General features: G+C 41.5%; 1 protein-coding gene across 2 annotated transcripts in view; it reads left to right on the top strand.

Annotated features, from left to right (window-relative positions):
- PIK3CB (phosphatidylinositol-4,5-bisphosphate 3-kinase catalytic subunit beta) overlaps nt 1–15,652 on the top strand; it is a 239,741-nt gene that overhangs the window by 171,558 nt on the left and 52,531 nt on the right. For both annotated transcript variants that reach the window (XM_038743423.1, XM_038743427.1), the window contains 2 exons: nt 1,755–1,805; nt 12,535–12,723. In XM_038743423.1, coding sequence (XP_038599351.1) covers nt 1,755–1,805; nt 12,535–12,723 — 240 coding nt within the window. The remainder of the gene's footprint in view (nt 1–1,754; nt 1,806–12,534; nt 12,724–15,652) is intronic.

Below are 15,652 nucleotides of genomic sequence, written 5' to 3'. Positions count from 1 at the left end.
CATGGAATGTGTCCAACCTGATTATCTTATATCTATCCCAGCAAAATGCCTAGTACATAGCAAGCGCTTAACAAATACCATTGTCATCCTCATCATTTTTTTAAAAATGGTATTTGTTAAGCGCTTATTATGTACCAGACACTGTACTAGCACTGAAGTAGATACAAGCTAATCAGGTTGGACACAGTCCGTGTCCCAGATGGGGCTCGGTCTTAATCCCCATTTTACAGATGAGATATCCGAGACACAGAGAGGTTAAGTAACTTACCTTGTATCATACAGCAGAAAAGTGATGGAACTGGAATTAGAACCCAACTCCTTCTGACTCCTAGGCTAATGCTTTGTCTACTAGACCAGGCTGCTTCTCATTTAAAAACACTTTATTTGTGGCTGAATTTAGACAAGATAATCCTAATGTTTTGAATATTTTTTTTTTTTTTGGTGGGGCCAAATCCATCTTTACTTGATAGTTCCAGTGAAATCTGCCTCTTTAGCATACTGATGGGATAATTATGATACATTTTTTGCAATTCAGCAAGTAAGGATACATAAAATCAGGCTGTCATCTTGCATGTAGGGGTAATTCTTTATTCGTTTAAGATTGTGGCTTAGTTTGGACCTCTGATTGTCTCAGAAATCCCATTTGATATGCAGCTTGGCAACTGTTACTTGGGTGTGCTGCCAGCCGTATTCACTGACCTACCAGCCTGTTCATGCCTAAGGAGCTCTCTTTCACTCCCCTGACAACAATCAAATTGTGCAAAGATGCGTAGTGATACCAAGATTCCTAGGAATGGGCTCTGAGGCCAGATTAGTGGTGACTGCTAACAAAAAAATATTTTGGTGGACCTATACAACACTAATTTGACACCTCAAATCTGTTTACCTCATTGTTTGTCTTATTATGTGTATGTAGATTTGGGCCTACATATAAAAAAAAAATCCTGGGCCTCAGGGAGACCCAGCCATTGTTTTGAGATGAAAAGGTTTAGTTTATCTAAACACACCTTATCTTTTGTTATAGTGGTGACTTTCAAATCTGCCCTCTTCCTGCGAAGGACTTTATGTTAAAGGATTTGTGCAGGGAAGATGCAGACTATACTATAATGTCCATTATACGCTCAGTTATTTCAGAGTCTTTCTAGATAATGAAATGCTAATCAACATGTCCCTAGGTACATCCTAAATCAGTGGAGAAGTTGGGTGTATGAGAAAATTCATTTCCTGGATTATTGGAATAATCAGTCATATTTCCTGAACATTTACTGTGTGCAGAGCAGTTTACTAAGAGCTCAGGAGAGTACAGTATAACAGAGATGGTAGACATGGTCCCTGTCCAAAACAAACTTAATCTCAATTTCCTTTTTGTAATATTGTTGTTGGGGAGATTGAGGAACTTTTAACAATATACTTCCTATTTAAATAATTAAATCTAAACTCGAAAATATTGAATTGATTTTTTTGAAGAGCTATGACATATTTACTTATACCTTTTTTAAATTGTCAACAGCCTTTGACAGGCTAAAATTTTCATACACAGTATTCGCATAATGTAGACAGCACTGATCTAGAATCTAAGGAATGTGTACATCAATCAATGGAATTTGAGTGCTTACTGTGTGCAAAGCACTGCATTAAGCCATTGGGAGAGTACAGTACAACTGATAATCATTGATTATCATTGCTGATGATCAGATTGCCTGAATCAATAAGTGAACCTCCGAGAAATGGAATTTTAAATTTTGTTTTTGCAGATTATTGAAAAGGCAGCTGAGATTGCAAGCAGTGACAGCGGCAATGTGGCAGTAAGTTTCAAATGGGAATGATGCCTTTGTTAAAACAATGTCAGTACTGGATATATTGTCTGTAAGGGACCAGCAGATTATCTAAAGTTAAAATACCTAAAAAGTAATTTGTGACTTTTCAGTTGTCAGTGTCTTCACAGTTAGTTCACTTTAACCATAACTAATAGAGATCAACTAATGAGACAAGTAGTACTATCGATGCCTCTTGTTCTAGAGGATGGACTCAATCAGTGGTATTTATTGAGCGCTCACTGTATTCAGAGCACTGTACTGAGTGCTTGGGAGACTATGGTACGACAGAAATAGTAGACACGTTCCCTTCCTATAATGAGCTTACAGTCTAGATGGGGGAGACGGACATTAATATAACTAAGTTGTATCAATCATTGTTTCATCGGCTGGAAGATTGGAATAGTTTGGCTAACACATGGTTTGTTGTAACTTAACCTTGGTTGAATTGGTGATGTGGCCTTTTGGTGATTGCATTATTGTGCCTTACCTGTCAAACTGAGGCTGCCTGCCAGATTAACATTAATGCTCTTCTAAGGTACATGCTAGAGGGAGAGGGAAGATGTTTATGTTTATATGTATGCTCATGTTCTTATAAGAGCGACTCATTTTGCCAAGACTCAGTTGCCTCTTTGATCCAAGTACTGATGCAGCGTGTCCAGTTTGAGAATATATATTCCTTGGAATTGTCTTACATTAACACTACTTAAAAGTTCTGCTTATATAATATTTCTTCATATCCTTCAGTTAGCACTTCCAGCAAAGCTTTACACCAACAGATTCTTCTGTCAGCTTACCTTGAAGGCTATAACATTATTTTCATTCTCCATTAATACTGGGAAGGAATGAAAGCTAGGTCCCATTTATAAGTGTTTTTACAACATGTGTTATTCTGACTTGGCTGCTTTACACATTTTTCAAATCATGGAAGAAAACCTTAAACTTAGATGACTTTATCTCCCATTCATTCATTCATTCAATCATATTTCTTGAGCACTTACTGTGTGCAGAACACTGTACTAAGCGCTTGGGAAGTACAAGTTGGCAACATATAGAGACGGTCCCTACCCAACAGCGGGCTCACTGCCAGTTGAAGCATGTGTTGTATTTTGAAGGGCCATGCAGGCGGAAGTAAGCATGCATTAAGTTCCCAAAACATATCAACTAATTAATAGTTTTTATTGAGCACTCTCTTTGTGCCAAGTATTGTGCTAAGCACTTGAGTACAATAGAAAGAAGTTCCCATTCCCTACTCTCAAGAAGCTTACCGTGTAATTTAGGAAGACACAGACAAACATATGTAAAAGTAATAATAATAATTGTGGCATTTGTTACACTCTTACTGTGCGACAGGCACAGTTCTACGCTCTGGGATAGATACAAGCTAAGCAGGTGGACGCAGTCCCTGTCCCACATGGGACTCACAGTCTTAATCTCCATCCTACAGACAAGGTAACTGAGGCACAGAGAAGTTAAATGACTTGGTCAAGATCACATAGCGGACAAGTGGCAGAGCTGGGACTGGAATGCAGGACCTTTTAACTCTCAGGCCCATGCTCTATCCACTAGGCCACACTGCTTCTCGAGTGGGAAAAGTGGGAAGAACTAGGACATAAGAAGCAGCGCAAATACATCAGAATGAAAGGAATGAATATATGGGTACAGTGGACATATGGACTTGAGTGCCAAAGACATGAACATAAATATCTAAGTGCTAAGGGTGGGTGTGGGTTGGTATGACTGGAGTCCATTTAAAAAGTAAATATCTGGGAACCCCCCTTGTGCTTAATGTCTGCAAGGCCTGGGTTGGCATCAGGCCCAGCACTGCTTGACTGTTGGTAACCCTGCCAGGCCAGCTCTTCATGACAAATGCCTGAACCCTCTGATGCTGCTCAGGAGAGCCCTAATGCCTTTTTCATTACAAATTAAGTACCGGAGGATTCCCCTTTCCCTTCAGTGTCCCTTACCATTCAGACTTAATTGTGGTCATGGGTGAAGGCCTGTCAACCACACAACCCTGCAGTTTTTCTGGCTTTCTCTAGGTAGTTTAGCAGTTTGAGCCATTTAACTTAGAACAGTGTTCAGCGCTTAGAACAGTGCTTTGCACATAGTAAGCGCTTAATAAATGTCGTCATTATTATTATTATTATTATTTAACTCGAATCCGTCCAATTTGTCACCAAAACCAGCCGATCTCACCTTCACAACATCGCCAAGATCCACCCCTTCCTCTCCATCCAGACCGCTACCTTGCTGGTTCAATCTCTCATCTTATCCCGAGTGGATTACTGCAACAGCCTCCTTTCTGATCTCCCATCCTCCTGTCTCTCCCCGCTTCAGTCTATACTTCACTCTGCTGCCCGTATCATCTTTGTACAGAAACGCACTGGGCATGTCACCCCCCTCCTCAAAAATCTCTAGTGGTTGCCTGCCGACCTTCACATGAAGCAAAAATTCCTCACTGTTGGCTTCAAAGCTGTCCATCACCTTGCCTCCTCCTACCTCACCTCCCATCTCTCCTTCTACAGCCCAGCCCACACACTCCGCTTCTCTGCTGCTGACCTCCTTACTGTGCCTCGTTCTCGCCTGTCCCGCCGTTGACCCTTGGCTCACATCCTACCTCTGGCCTGGAATGCCCTCTCCTCACATCTGCCAAACTAGCTCTCTTCCCCCTTTCAAAGCCCTACTGAAAGCTCACCTCCTCCAGGAGGCCTTCCCAGATGGAGTCCTCCTTTTCCTCTATTCCTCCTCCCCTCCCAATCGCCCCTACTCCCTCCCTCTGCTCTACCCCCTCCCCCCGCCCCATGGCACTTGTGTCAATTGGTACATATTTATTATTGTATTTTATTAATAACATATATATCTATAATTCTATTTGTCTATTTTGATGCTATTGATGCCTGTCTACTTGTTTTGTTTTATTGTCTGTCTCCCCCTTCTAGACTATGAGCTCGTTGTTGGGTAGGGATTGTCTCTATCTGTTGCCAAACTGTACTTTTCAAGCGCTTAGTACAGTGCTTTCTACACAGTAAGCGCTAAATAAATAAGAATGAATGAATGAATGAACTAATGAGAAAAGTGAGTGATTTTCAGGCTAAAAATCTGTGTTTTCAGTCACATAGAGAAGCAGTTTGCCCTACCAGAAAGAGCATAGGCCCAGAAGTCAGGAAAGCTGGGTTCTAATCCTGGCCAAGTGACATGCAAGCCCTCTGTCCTGTGTATGATGGAGAATAAATACCTATTCTCCCTTCCCCTTAAACCGTGAGCCATGTGGAACAGAAATTGTATTTATTGTATTTACCCCACTGGGTATGACATCTAATAAACATTTAACAAATATCATTATTATCATTATAATTAGTATTAATAAAGCTATACTACAGTTCAACAGGTTATCCTTATTTATAGAACCTCCTGTGTCCAAAGTACTGTACTAAGCACTGTGTCATAAAGGAAGAATAAAGCCAGGTCCCTGTTTTGAAGGAACTTACAGTGTAATTTGGGGAGCTAGAAAAACCAAATGTATAGAAACCCAAATAGATAGAAATCAAAAGCGATAGAGGCAGAGAGTAAGACGATGCATACTACAAGCCACAAAAAGAGCTATAAGCAACTGCTAGAGGGGAGTGATTGAAATGACCAGTTTAGATGGTGTAAGTCTGGGGTTTACTTTGAAAAGGATGTTTTTTTCAATAGAGTTTGCAAAAAGAGGCAGGGGGAGAGAGTATTGGCTGGCCTAAAGGGAGCAGGTGGGCAGGAGCAAGCATGAGGAGGTAGAGCAGGGAGCATGAATGTATTTGATATGCAAAATGAAATTTCGATTTAAATTTAGTAGGAACTGGGCACCATTCTAACTTCACTAAGCATGGGAGGAAAATGAACAACGATGCTTCAGCTGATAAGCTAATGAGGTTAGAATCAGGGAGAGGTGCCAACATCAAGACGCTTATGCAATCCTTGAATAAGATAGAGATTACATTAAAATGTTAAAAAAATTATTGTGAACATGGAGAAGACAAGTTTTAAAATAAAAAGTTTACTCAGATATTCCCATTTTGATTAAATAATCCTTTGTTTCTAGTTAGTGCTTGCAACAAAGCCCTTTACAAACACTTTTCTCAAACCTCAACTCATCAGTACAAACAGATGATTTTCATTCTCCATCAACAGTAGATCGTCTGAGAAGAAAGTTAGAACCATGGCTCAAGCCATGATTCAATAACTTGCTCCAGTTACACAGTTTATAGTCATGGAATACAGCAAGCTTTTCATGCTGCATTGGCTGATCAGTTCTAAATTTAAAAAAGTGCATTCTTCTAGTAAAATCAGTGGATCAGTCAGTGATATAATAATGATGGTATTTGTTAAGCACTTTCTATGTGCCAAGCACTGTTGTAAGTCCTGGGATAGATACAAGGTCATCAGGTTGTCCCACGTGGGGCTCACAGTGTTAAAATCCCCATTTTACAGATGAGGTAACTGAGGCACAGAGAAGTTAAGCGACTTTCCCAAAGTCACGTAGCTGACAAGTGGTGGAGCCGGGATTAGAACCCATGACCTCGGACTCCCAAGCCCATGCTGTTTCCACTAAGCCATGCTGCTTCCCATGTTGAGTGCCTATGAGTGGAAAGCCGTGAACTGTGTATATAGCTATAATTCTATTTATTCTGATGATATTGACACCTGTCTACTAGTTTTGTTGTCTGTCTTCCCCTGCTAGACTGTGAGCCCGTTGTTGGGTAGGGACCATCTCTATATGTTGCCCATTTGTACTACCCAAGTGCTTAGTACAGTGTTATGCACATAGTAAGCGCTCAATAAATGCAATTGAATGAATGAATTGAATGGGAGACTTCAACAGATAACTATTAGACGTGATCCATTTTCCTCATTTGAGGATTTTGAGGGATCCTCACCTCAGAGTTTAGGTAAAAGATGCAGCCTTTAAAACAAGCCTTAATTTAAGGAGAAGTCTAAAATAGTGCATTTTCAAGCACCATTTAGCAGTGTTCTTCCTTTAAGATTATCCTAAAGAGGTTTCCAGTTACATAGTCCAAATGAATTTAGCTTTAGTGCCTCTTTAGGCTTTGATTTGTGTTTTAAAACGAAATCCTTTAAAAAGAGTATAAATTTTTTTTTTTAGGATTTCTTCTGTTTGAAGTCTGCCTTAACTGCCGGTCGTTGTTTATTTGCACCTTGGCGTTAACAAAGCCTGTGCTTTTTGTAGCCCACTAAACTAGAAACACCTAGCTATTTTTGGACCATTCTCCACAGTTGATTCCAAAGGGTTGTTTTTTTTCCTAAAGATATTTACTTAGAATCGTTTGTATGGTACCACGCTCCTTATCCAAATAATGAGAAGCAGTGTGAGCCATTGAAAAGGGCGCAGGGAGCCAGAGGACCTGGATTCTAATCCAGGCTCTGCCACTTGTCAGCAAATCACTTAATTTCCACACCTGAGTTTCCTTGTCTGTTGAGAGCCTAGTGAGCGCAAGGCACTGTACTAAGGGTTTGGTAGAAACAATGTAGGGAGACACACAGTCCCTGCCCTCAAAGAGTAATTGGAGAGACAGACAAGCATAATTTACAGGTCGTGAAAACCAGAAGTATTTAGCTGGAAGCAGTACAAACAGATGAGGGTGAAACATGAACGTATAATTGAACGTACAAATGATAGCTAAATATGTAAAACAAAAATATGTGTGTTCATGAGTGCTTAGGGTGCAAAGCAGCGTGGCTCAGTGGAAAGAGCGTGGGCTTTGGAGTCAGAGGTCATGGGTTCAAATCCTGGCTCTGCCAATTGTCAGCTGTGTGACTTTGGGCAAGTCACTTCACTTCTCTATGCCTCAGTTACCTCATCTGTAAAATGGGGATTAAGGCTGTGAGCCCTACGTGGAACAACCTGATTACCTTGTATCCTCCCAGCGCTTAGAACAGTGCTTGGCACATAGTAAGTGCTTAATAAATGCCATCATTATTATTATTAATTAAAGTCACAAGGGCTAAGGCCGGGCGTTGTCTTTTAAAACTTGCATATTAAACCCACTGGAAAGCATTGTGCTCCACCCTCAGCAAGTGTAATCTCTAGACTGTGCTTATTATGGGCAGGGAATGTGTCTGTCAACTCTTTTGTATTGTACCCTCCAAAGCGATTAGTACAGTGCTCTGCACACAGTAAGTGCTCAATATATACCAGTAATCATGGTGTAGTGGATGCCAACAGCCCTCTCTTGGGACTGGCCTCCCACAGAGCCCAGCCTGAGAATTTTCAACTAGGAGAAAGCAGAGGTGGGGCCAAGTAGCACTGAACAGAGAGCTATTTTGCCATTCCAGAAATGCCTCTTGAGGTAATTCAAGTAGAACAGTTAAATGAGGGGTAATTTACACAAGGCAAGTGCCAAAAATATACAACATATCAAGGATATGTGTGTGTGTGTGTGTGTAATGTGATGGGGACTGTGGGTCCTGTTTCAGCCTTATCAGTCACACATCTATCCATTTTTTAATGGCATTTGCTTTTGTTTTTGTTTTAATCTGTCTTATTTGTATGTTTTTCATAGTATTTAGCGCTCAGTATGTGCAAGGCACTGTATTAGGTGCTGGGGTAGATGCAGCTGATCAGATTAGTCTCAGTCTGTTCCATATGGGGCTCACAGTCTTAATCCCATTTTTACAGATGAGGCAACTGAGGCACAGTGACTTGCCCGAGGTCACACAGCAGACAAGTATTGGAGCCAGGATTAGACCCATTGGTGAATGTCACTGTCAGTCTTCGAGTAAGGGGGGTGATTGTGTGTGTGTGTGTGTGTGTGTGTGTGTGTGTGTGTGTGTGTGTGTCCCCTCTGGATCGTAGCCTGAGTACAAATTTGTCTGAAAAGACAGTCTCTTTTGAATTGTGCATGCTATTTCCAACTCTACGTGCTGGATTCACCATCTGACCAAAGCCATTGATTAAGAAGAGCACCGTCTTGATTGCTGCTTCCCAAATAAACCAGAGCATTGCTAATGTCTGCTAGTACGTCACATCCACATTTACTCTCTCCCAGCTCACACCCTTCACTCCCCTCCAGCCAACCTACTCAGTGAGAAGCCATGGGGCCCAGTGGAAAGAGCTCAGTCCTGAGAATCAGAGGACCTGGATTCTAATCCTGGCTCCACCACTTGCCTGCTGTGGGATCCTGAGCAAGTCACTTAACTTCTCTTTGCCTAGGTTTCCTCACCTGTAGACCGCGAGCTCCATGTGGGACAGGGACTGTCCCTGAGGTGATTATTTTGTATCTACCCCAGTGTTTAGAATGGTGCTTGGCACAGAGAAGCACTTAATAGATACCATTATTATTATTTTGGATCATCAGCCCCTTGAGGGACACGGTCTGTGTTTCATTTTCACCTGTGCTTTTTCTCCCAACGTTTGGCACAGTGCTCTGCATAGAGTTAGGGTTTAGTAAATACTGTTACTGCTATTGTTGTTCTTAATAGTAATGCGCCCTTTTTCATCTCTCTCATTCAGTCATTTGCATTTATTGAGAGGTTACTGTCTACAGAGCACTATACAATTTGGGATATTTTAAAAGTGTCCATATATGTTATCCCTGCCTTCCAGAAGTTTATGATCTAGTGGGAATCCTCCACTTTCTCACTGACAATCTCTTATTCATGCCTTCCCTCCTTCCTGGAATTCCCCACTTCAAATCCACAGACCCCTGCAGTCCCATCATCAACCCTTCTGAAATCACATCTCCTCCAGAATGATTTTACCTGATTAATCTTATTCCCCAATCCCCTCCACCCTCACCACCCTCAGCTCTTTCACAGCACCCAAGGACTTGGAGTGAGTGCCTTTTTTCCCTCCCCTAGCTATTCCTCATATCTTTAAATTTTGATGCTTCCCTCAACTTTGAATTCTTTTTATTGCCTGTCTCCCCACTAGATTCTAAACTTGTGCATGGCTTGTATCTAAAGTCTCTTTTGTATCCTGCCAAGAGCTTAGTACAGTGCTCTAAACAAGTAGGACAGAAATGACTATGGAGAATTCAGCCATCGTTGGGAGAGTAGATAGTAGAAGAATTGGATCCACAAAGACATGCTATTTCAGGGAAAAATTTAATGAAGTTCAATCTGAAATGCCAGCTTTTATGTGAAGCAGTTTGTAAAATCAGAGCATAGATGTCCCCCTTTTAGACTGTGAGCCCACTGTTGGGTAGGGATTGTCTCTATATTATTCCAATTTGTACTTCCCAAGCGCTTAGTACGGTGCTCTGCACATAGTAAGCGCTCAATAAATATGATTGATGATGATGATGATGTCCCACCTTCAGCCTTTTCTTTATGACTCTGCCCCCTTCTGGTCTAATCCACCTTAAGAAACAAAAAAATCAAATTGTCACTGGAATAGTCACTGATCTTCTTGGGGAGCCCCTTTAAAACTACATATTAAGAGATCGTTTGTGTTTCAGGTTAATTTAGTTCCCCCAAACACAAGGTCCTTGGAGACGTATAATGGAATTAATCACACTTCAGTTCCCTTGGAAGCTTACCTGAAACCCGGTTTAAAATGATGATCTTGGTGTGTGCAGATCCTGTAAGACACGGTTACACTGATTGGAAGGAGAGCTCACCTCCTCCAGGAGGCCTTCCCAGACTGAGCCCCCTCCTTCCTTTCCCCCTCCCCATCCCACACACTGTACCTCCTTCCCCTCCCCACAGCACCTGTATATGTTTGTACAGATTTATTACTGTATTTTACTTGTACATATTTACTATATTTATTTTATTTTATTAATATGTTTTGTTTTGTTGTCTGTCTCCCCCCTTCTAGACTATGAGCCCGCTATTGGGTAGGGACCATCTCTGTATGTTGCCAACTTGTACTTCCCAAGCGCTTAGTACAGTGCTCTGCACACAGTAAGCGCTCAATAAATATGATTGAATGAATGAATGAAAAGGGTTTTAGATAAAGAAAGCCATCTTGTCATCCCCTGTCTTGTTATTACTTTAGGTGTCTTTTATTCTGGATAAACCTGTAACTTTTCTAAAAAAAAAAAATTTCCCGAGTCCATGAAGAAAACTGAAAGAAAGCATTGCAAACATTGCAATGTGTCATCTTGATTTTTTTTTTTTTGGAGGGGGGGAGGATTTGTTTGTGAGGATTCACAAGGGAAATTGGCAGACTTTATTTTTCCATATTCAGTTTCTACCAAATGAAAGATAATGGATGCCGTTACATTTTGGATTGAGATCACAAGGCCAGTGTGTATATTTTTGCTATCCAGTTGTGGTGAGTGAAAGAAATAGATTCTTTTCACACCACTGGGAACCAATTTGAGTTCCAGTAACACCTCAGAGTCAATCCAAATTTATTTGGCCGGCAAGGTGAAGTGTCTCAGCCTGTGTGACTTTGGGCAAGTCACTTCCCTTCTCTGGGCCTCAATTCCCTCATCTGTAAAATGGGGATGAAGACTGTGAGCCCCATGGGGGACAACCTGATCACCTTGTAACTTCCTCAGCGCTTAGGACAGTGCTTTGCACAAAGTAAGTGCTTAATAAATGTCATCATTATTATGATTAGTAGTGAGCACTTAACAAATGCCATCATTATTTTTATTAGTAAAGACAGTCCCTTCCCACAACGGCTTACAGTCTGTGGGGGGCTGGGGGAGGCTGGAGACAGATATCAACAAGTAAACAGGCATCAATATACAAGTAAATAGGCATCAATATAAATAATAATGGCATTTATTATTTATTATTATTATTATTAAATAAAACAAAAGGCAATATTGCCACCTAGTGTGCTTAATCGAGAAGTACAATGCCTTTCCCAAATAATTTGTGTTCAGTGTTAAATGTTTTGTTCCCTGGGAGTTTAAAAATTCTCAAGCCCCACCTTTATAAAAATGAAAAAGCTATCTTCCCTGCCCCACAAGAAATGCATTTTTTTTTTGAGGGGTGGGGAGAAAGAGGAGGAGGAGGAAGAGATTTCTGCTGTGGGCTGGGAACTTGTCTGCCATCTCTGTTGACTGTACTCTCTCAAGCACTTAGTACAGTGCTCTGCACACAGGAAGTGCTGAGTAAATCCTGATGATGATGTATCCGCAATATCATCATCATCATCATCAATCGTATTGATTGAGCGCTTACTATGTGCAGAGCACTGTACTAAGCGCTTGGGAAGTACAAATTGGCAACATATAGAGACAGTCCCTACCCAACAGTGGGCTCACAGTCTAAAAGGGGGAGACAGAGAACAAAACCAAACATACTAACAAAATAAAATAAATAGAATAGATATGTATAAGTAAAATAAATAAATAAATAGAGTAATAAATATGTACAAACATGTATACATATGTACAGGTGCTGTGGGGGAGGGAAGGAGGTAAGATGGGGGATGGAGAGGGGGACGAGGGGGAGAGGAAGGAAGGGGCTCAGTCTGGGAAGGCCTCCTGGTGGAGGTGAGCTCTCAGTAGGGCCTTGAAGGGAGGAAGAGAGCTAGCTTGGCAGATGGGCAGAGGGAGGGCATTCCAGGCCCGGGGGATGACGTGGGCCGGGGGTCGATGGCAGGACAGGCGAGAACGAGGTATGAGGAGATTAGCGGTGGAGGAGCGGAGGGTGCGGGCTGGGCTGTAGAAGGAGAGAAGGGAAGTGTCTTTGGGTAATGAATTCTCTCCAGTAATGCTTAACGTTACAGAATTTAATTTTGCAAATTTGATTTCCTCAGAGTCGGGGTGGCAAGAAGTTTCATGTTGTTCTCAAAGAAATCATGGAAAGGGACCCCTTATCTCAACTGTGTGAAAATGAAATGGATCTCATTTGGACTTTGCGACAAGACTGCAGAGAGAATTTCCCGCAATCATTGCCAAAATTACTGCTCTCGGTAAAGTGGAATAAACTTGAAGATGTTGCTCAGGTAAGATGAGGGGGAACTATTGTGATAATCAACAAGGAGTTTTCACCTCTCCTCCCCCATACCTCCTATTGCATGTCTAGGAACTAATTAAGTCCTCAGTGATTGGTGAGTTAAAAGACTTGGTCCTTGCCCCAGGAGATAGGCAGTTTAGAAGAAACTCTCAGGGATAAACAGGACAAAAAGCAGCAGAGAAGCAGCATGGTTCAGTGGAAAGAGCATGGGCTTGGGAGTCAGAGGTCATGGGTTCTAATCCCGGCTCCGCCACTTGTCAGCTGTGTGACTTTGGGCAAGTCACTTAACTTCTCTGGGCCTCAGTTCCCTCATCTGTAAAATGGGGATTAAGACTGTGAGCCCCACGTGGGACAACCTGATCACCTTGTATCCTCCCCAACGTTTAGAACAGTACTTTGCACATAGTAAGCGCTTAACAAATGCCGTTATTATTATTTTTATTATTATTATCATTATAAAAAGAGCTTTCACACACGCAGAGGAAGATATTTTAGTCCAATATCAGAGATGCAACAGCTATTTTTAAAAAATGTGTATGGCTATGTGGCTTCCTGGGCTTTCCTTCACTTTCACACCCCCCCCCCCCCCCACAAGATTTTAGCACTGTGGAAAAGCCTGGACTTAATGTCATAAGAGGGATTGTAAGGAAGGAGAAAGGATTGATACTCAGAAACACCTGGAGGAGGCATCGTAGAAAATTACTCCCTTCCTTTTTGTAATTGTTGATGGAGAGGCGGAGCCCCGTCAGGCAGAAACGGGAATATATAAGGTTTCTGAGAGGGCGAATGTTTGAAAGAAATAAAATCCAATAAAAAGTGTGTTTCATATACATAAGGTTGCGTTTGTTTCCGTTTCCTTCAGACTAAGCTGGTTCTTTGAACTATAATGCTTATCTAAAGGTGAAAAAACATTTTTAAAATACTTTTTAATTGCACTTTTTTCTATGGTGAATTTAAATTCTAAGGTGAATTTTAAAGTACTCAATCACCTTGCCCTCTCCTACCTTACTACTCTCCTACTACAACCCAGCCCATACATTTCACTCCTCTATTGGTAACCTTCTTACTGTGCCTCGATCTTGTCTCGCCTCCAACCCCTCAACATCCTGCCTCTGGCCTCGAATGCCCTCCCTCCTTAAATCTGACAGACAGTTGCTTCTCCCCCACCTTCAAAGCTTTATTGAAGGCACGGCTCCAAGAGGCCTTCTCTGATTAAGCCCCCCTTTCCTCTTCCACTCCCTTCTGCATCATTCTAACTTGCTCCCTGTTTTCACCCTCCCTCCCCCTGCCACCCCACATCCCCACAGCACTTCTGTACATATCTGTAATTTATTTATATTAATGTCTGTCTCTCCCTCTAGAGTCTAAGCTCACTGTGGGCAGGGAATGTGTCTGGTTATTGTTGTATTCCTCCGAGTGCTTAGTACAGTGCTCTGCCCACAGTAAGCATTCAGTAAGCATGATTGAATGAATGAATAAATTACGTAATTAATGTGTTGAGATTTTTGGTGTTTCTTGAAATATTTATCGGGTGAAATACTGACAGTCTTCACACATTCCAACACCAACACTTCCCAATTGGAAATTTTTAGGATGATTCACCATTTCAGAACCCCATAACCCATCCCCGTAGGAAGCACCACTTTTTGTGTAAGGCCATTGAGGACAGTAGTATTAATGCTGGAGATCCTCAGGGGTTTCTCCTAAATAATAATAATGATCGTAATAATGATGGTATTCGTTAAGCACTTACTATGTGCCAAGTACCGTTCTAAGCACTGGGTTAGATACAAGATAATCAGGTTGTTGTCCCACGTGGGGCTCACAGTCGTAATCCCCATTTTAAAGATGAGGTAACTGAGGCACAGAGAAGTTAAGTGACTTGCCGAAAGTCGCACAGCTGATAAGTGGTGGAGTCAGAATTAGAACACACTACCTCTGACTCTCAAGCCCATGCTCTTTCCACTAAGCCACACTGCTTCCCTAAAGCATGACGTCCTGCTACCGATTTCCTCCCATAAATTTGGCTAATTCTTGGCAGATAGGTTTCCTTACAAATTTTCCTTGTGTTGTTTTTAATATTGCTGGAGATATAAAATTATTGATTACTGTCACTTTGGGAAAAACACAGAACCCTAAACCCTTAGCAGTTTAATAGCTTGCCTGCTGCTGGAGTTTTGCCATCGAAGGGGCCATTGGCTTGACATTTTTAAGGCACTCAAACACCATCCAGTCATTTGCAATTTCTAGAAGCCTTTTGGGCTCATCACTGAAACAGTATTTCTTTAAACAGAATTTAGCACCTAATTTGATAATCCTGAAGGAAAAGAGGCATTCCAGGAACTCTTGGGATGCTCAAGGACAATAAAAATATGAACCATGCAACTTCATTAGCTTACTGACTTCATTAACTGATATTTGTAGTCTATTGTACTTAATTTAGTTGTTTTCCATCTTCCTGTTTTTACTGCAACTACATGAATGTATTAAAGGATAACACATTTCAACCACAGAAATAGCTATAACTCATCTGTAATTTTACTGAAAGCTAAAAAAATTAGCCATGCATATTAATTAACTGACCTACTTCATTAGCTGATATTTGATGACTGTTGTACTTTATTTAATTGAGTTTTCCATCTTCCTGTTTTTAGTGCAGCTGCATGATTATTAAATCGAATTAAAGCAACATATATTTCAGCCATATAAATAAGCAGCGTGGCTCAGTGGAAAGAGCCTGGGCTTGGGAGTCAGAGGTCGTGGGTTCTAATCCCACTCCGCCACTTGTCAGCTGTGTAACTTTGGGCAAGTCACTTAACTTCTCTGTGCCTCAGTTCCCTCATCTATCAAATGGGGATTAAGACTGTGAGCCCCATGTGGGACAACCTGATCACCTTGTATCACCCCCAGCGCCTAGA

Source organism: Tachyglossus aculeatus, chromosome 1 (assembly GCF_015852505.1).
Source record: "Tachyglossus aculeatus isolate mTacAcu1 chromosome 1, mTacAcu1.pri, whole genome shotgun sequence".
NCBI classification, from domain to species: Eukaryota; Metazoa; Chordata; class Mammalia; order Monotremata; family Tachyglossidae; genus Tachyglossus; species Tachyglossus aculeatus.
The sequence above is the reverse complement of the archived record's forward strand: the minus strand, read 5'-3'. Positions and strand labels throughout refer to the sequence as shown.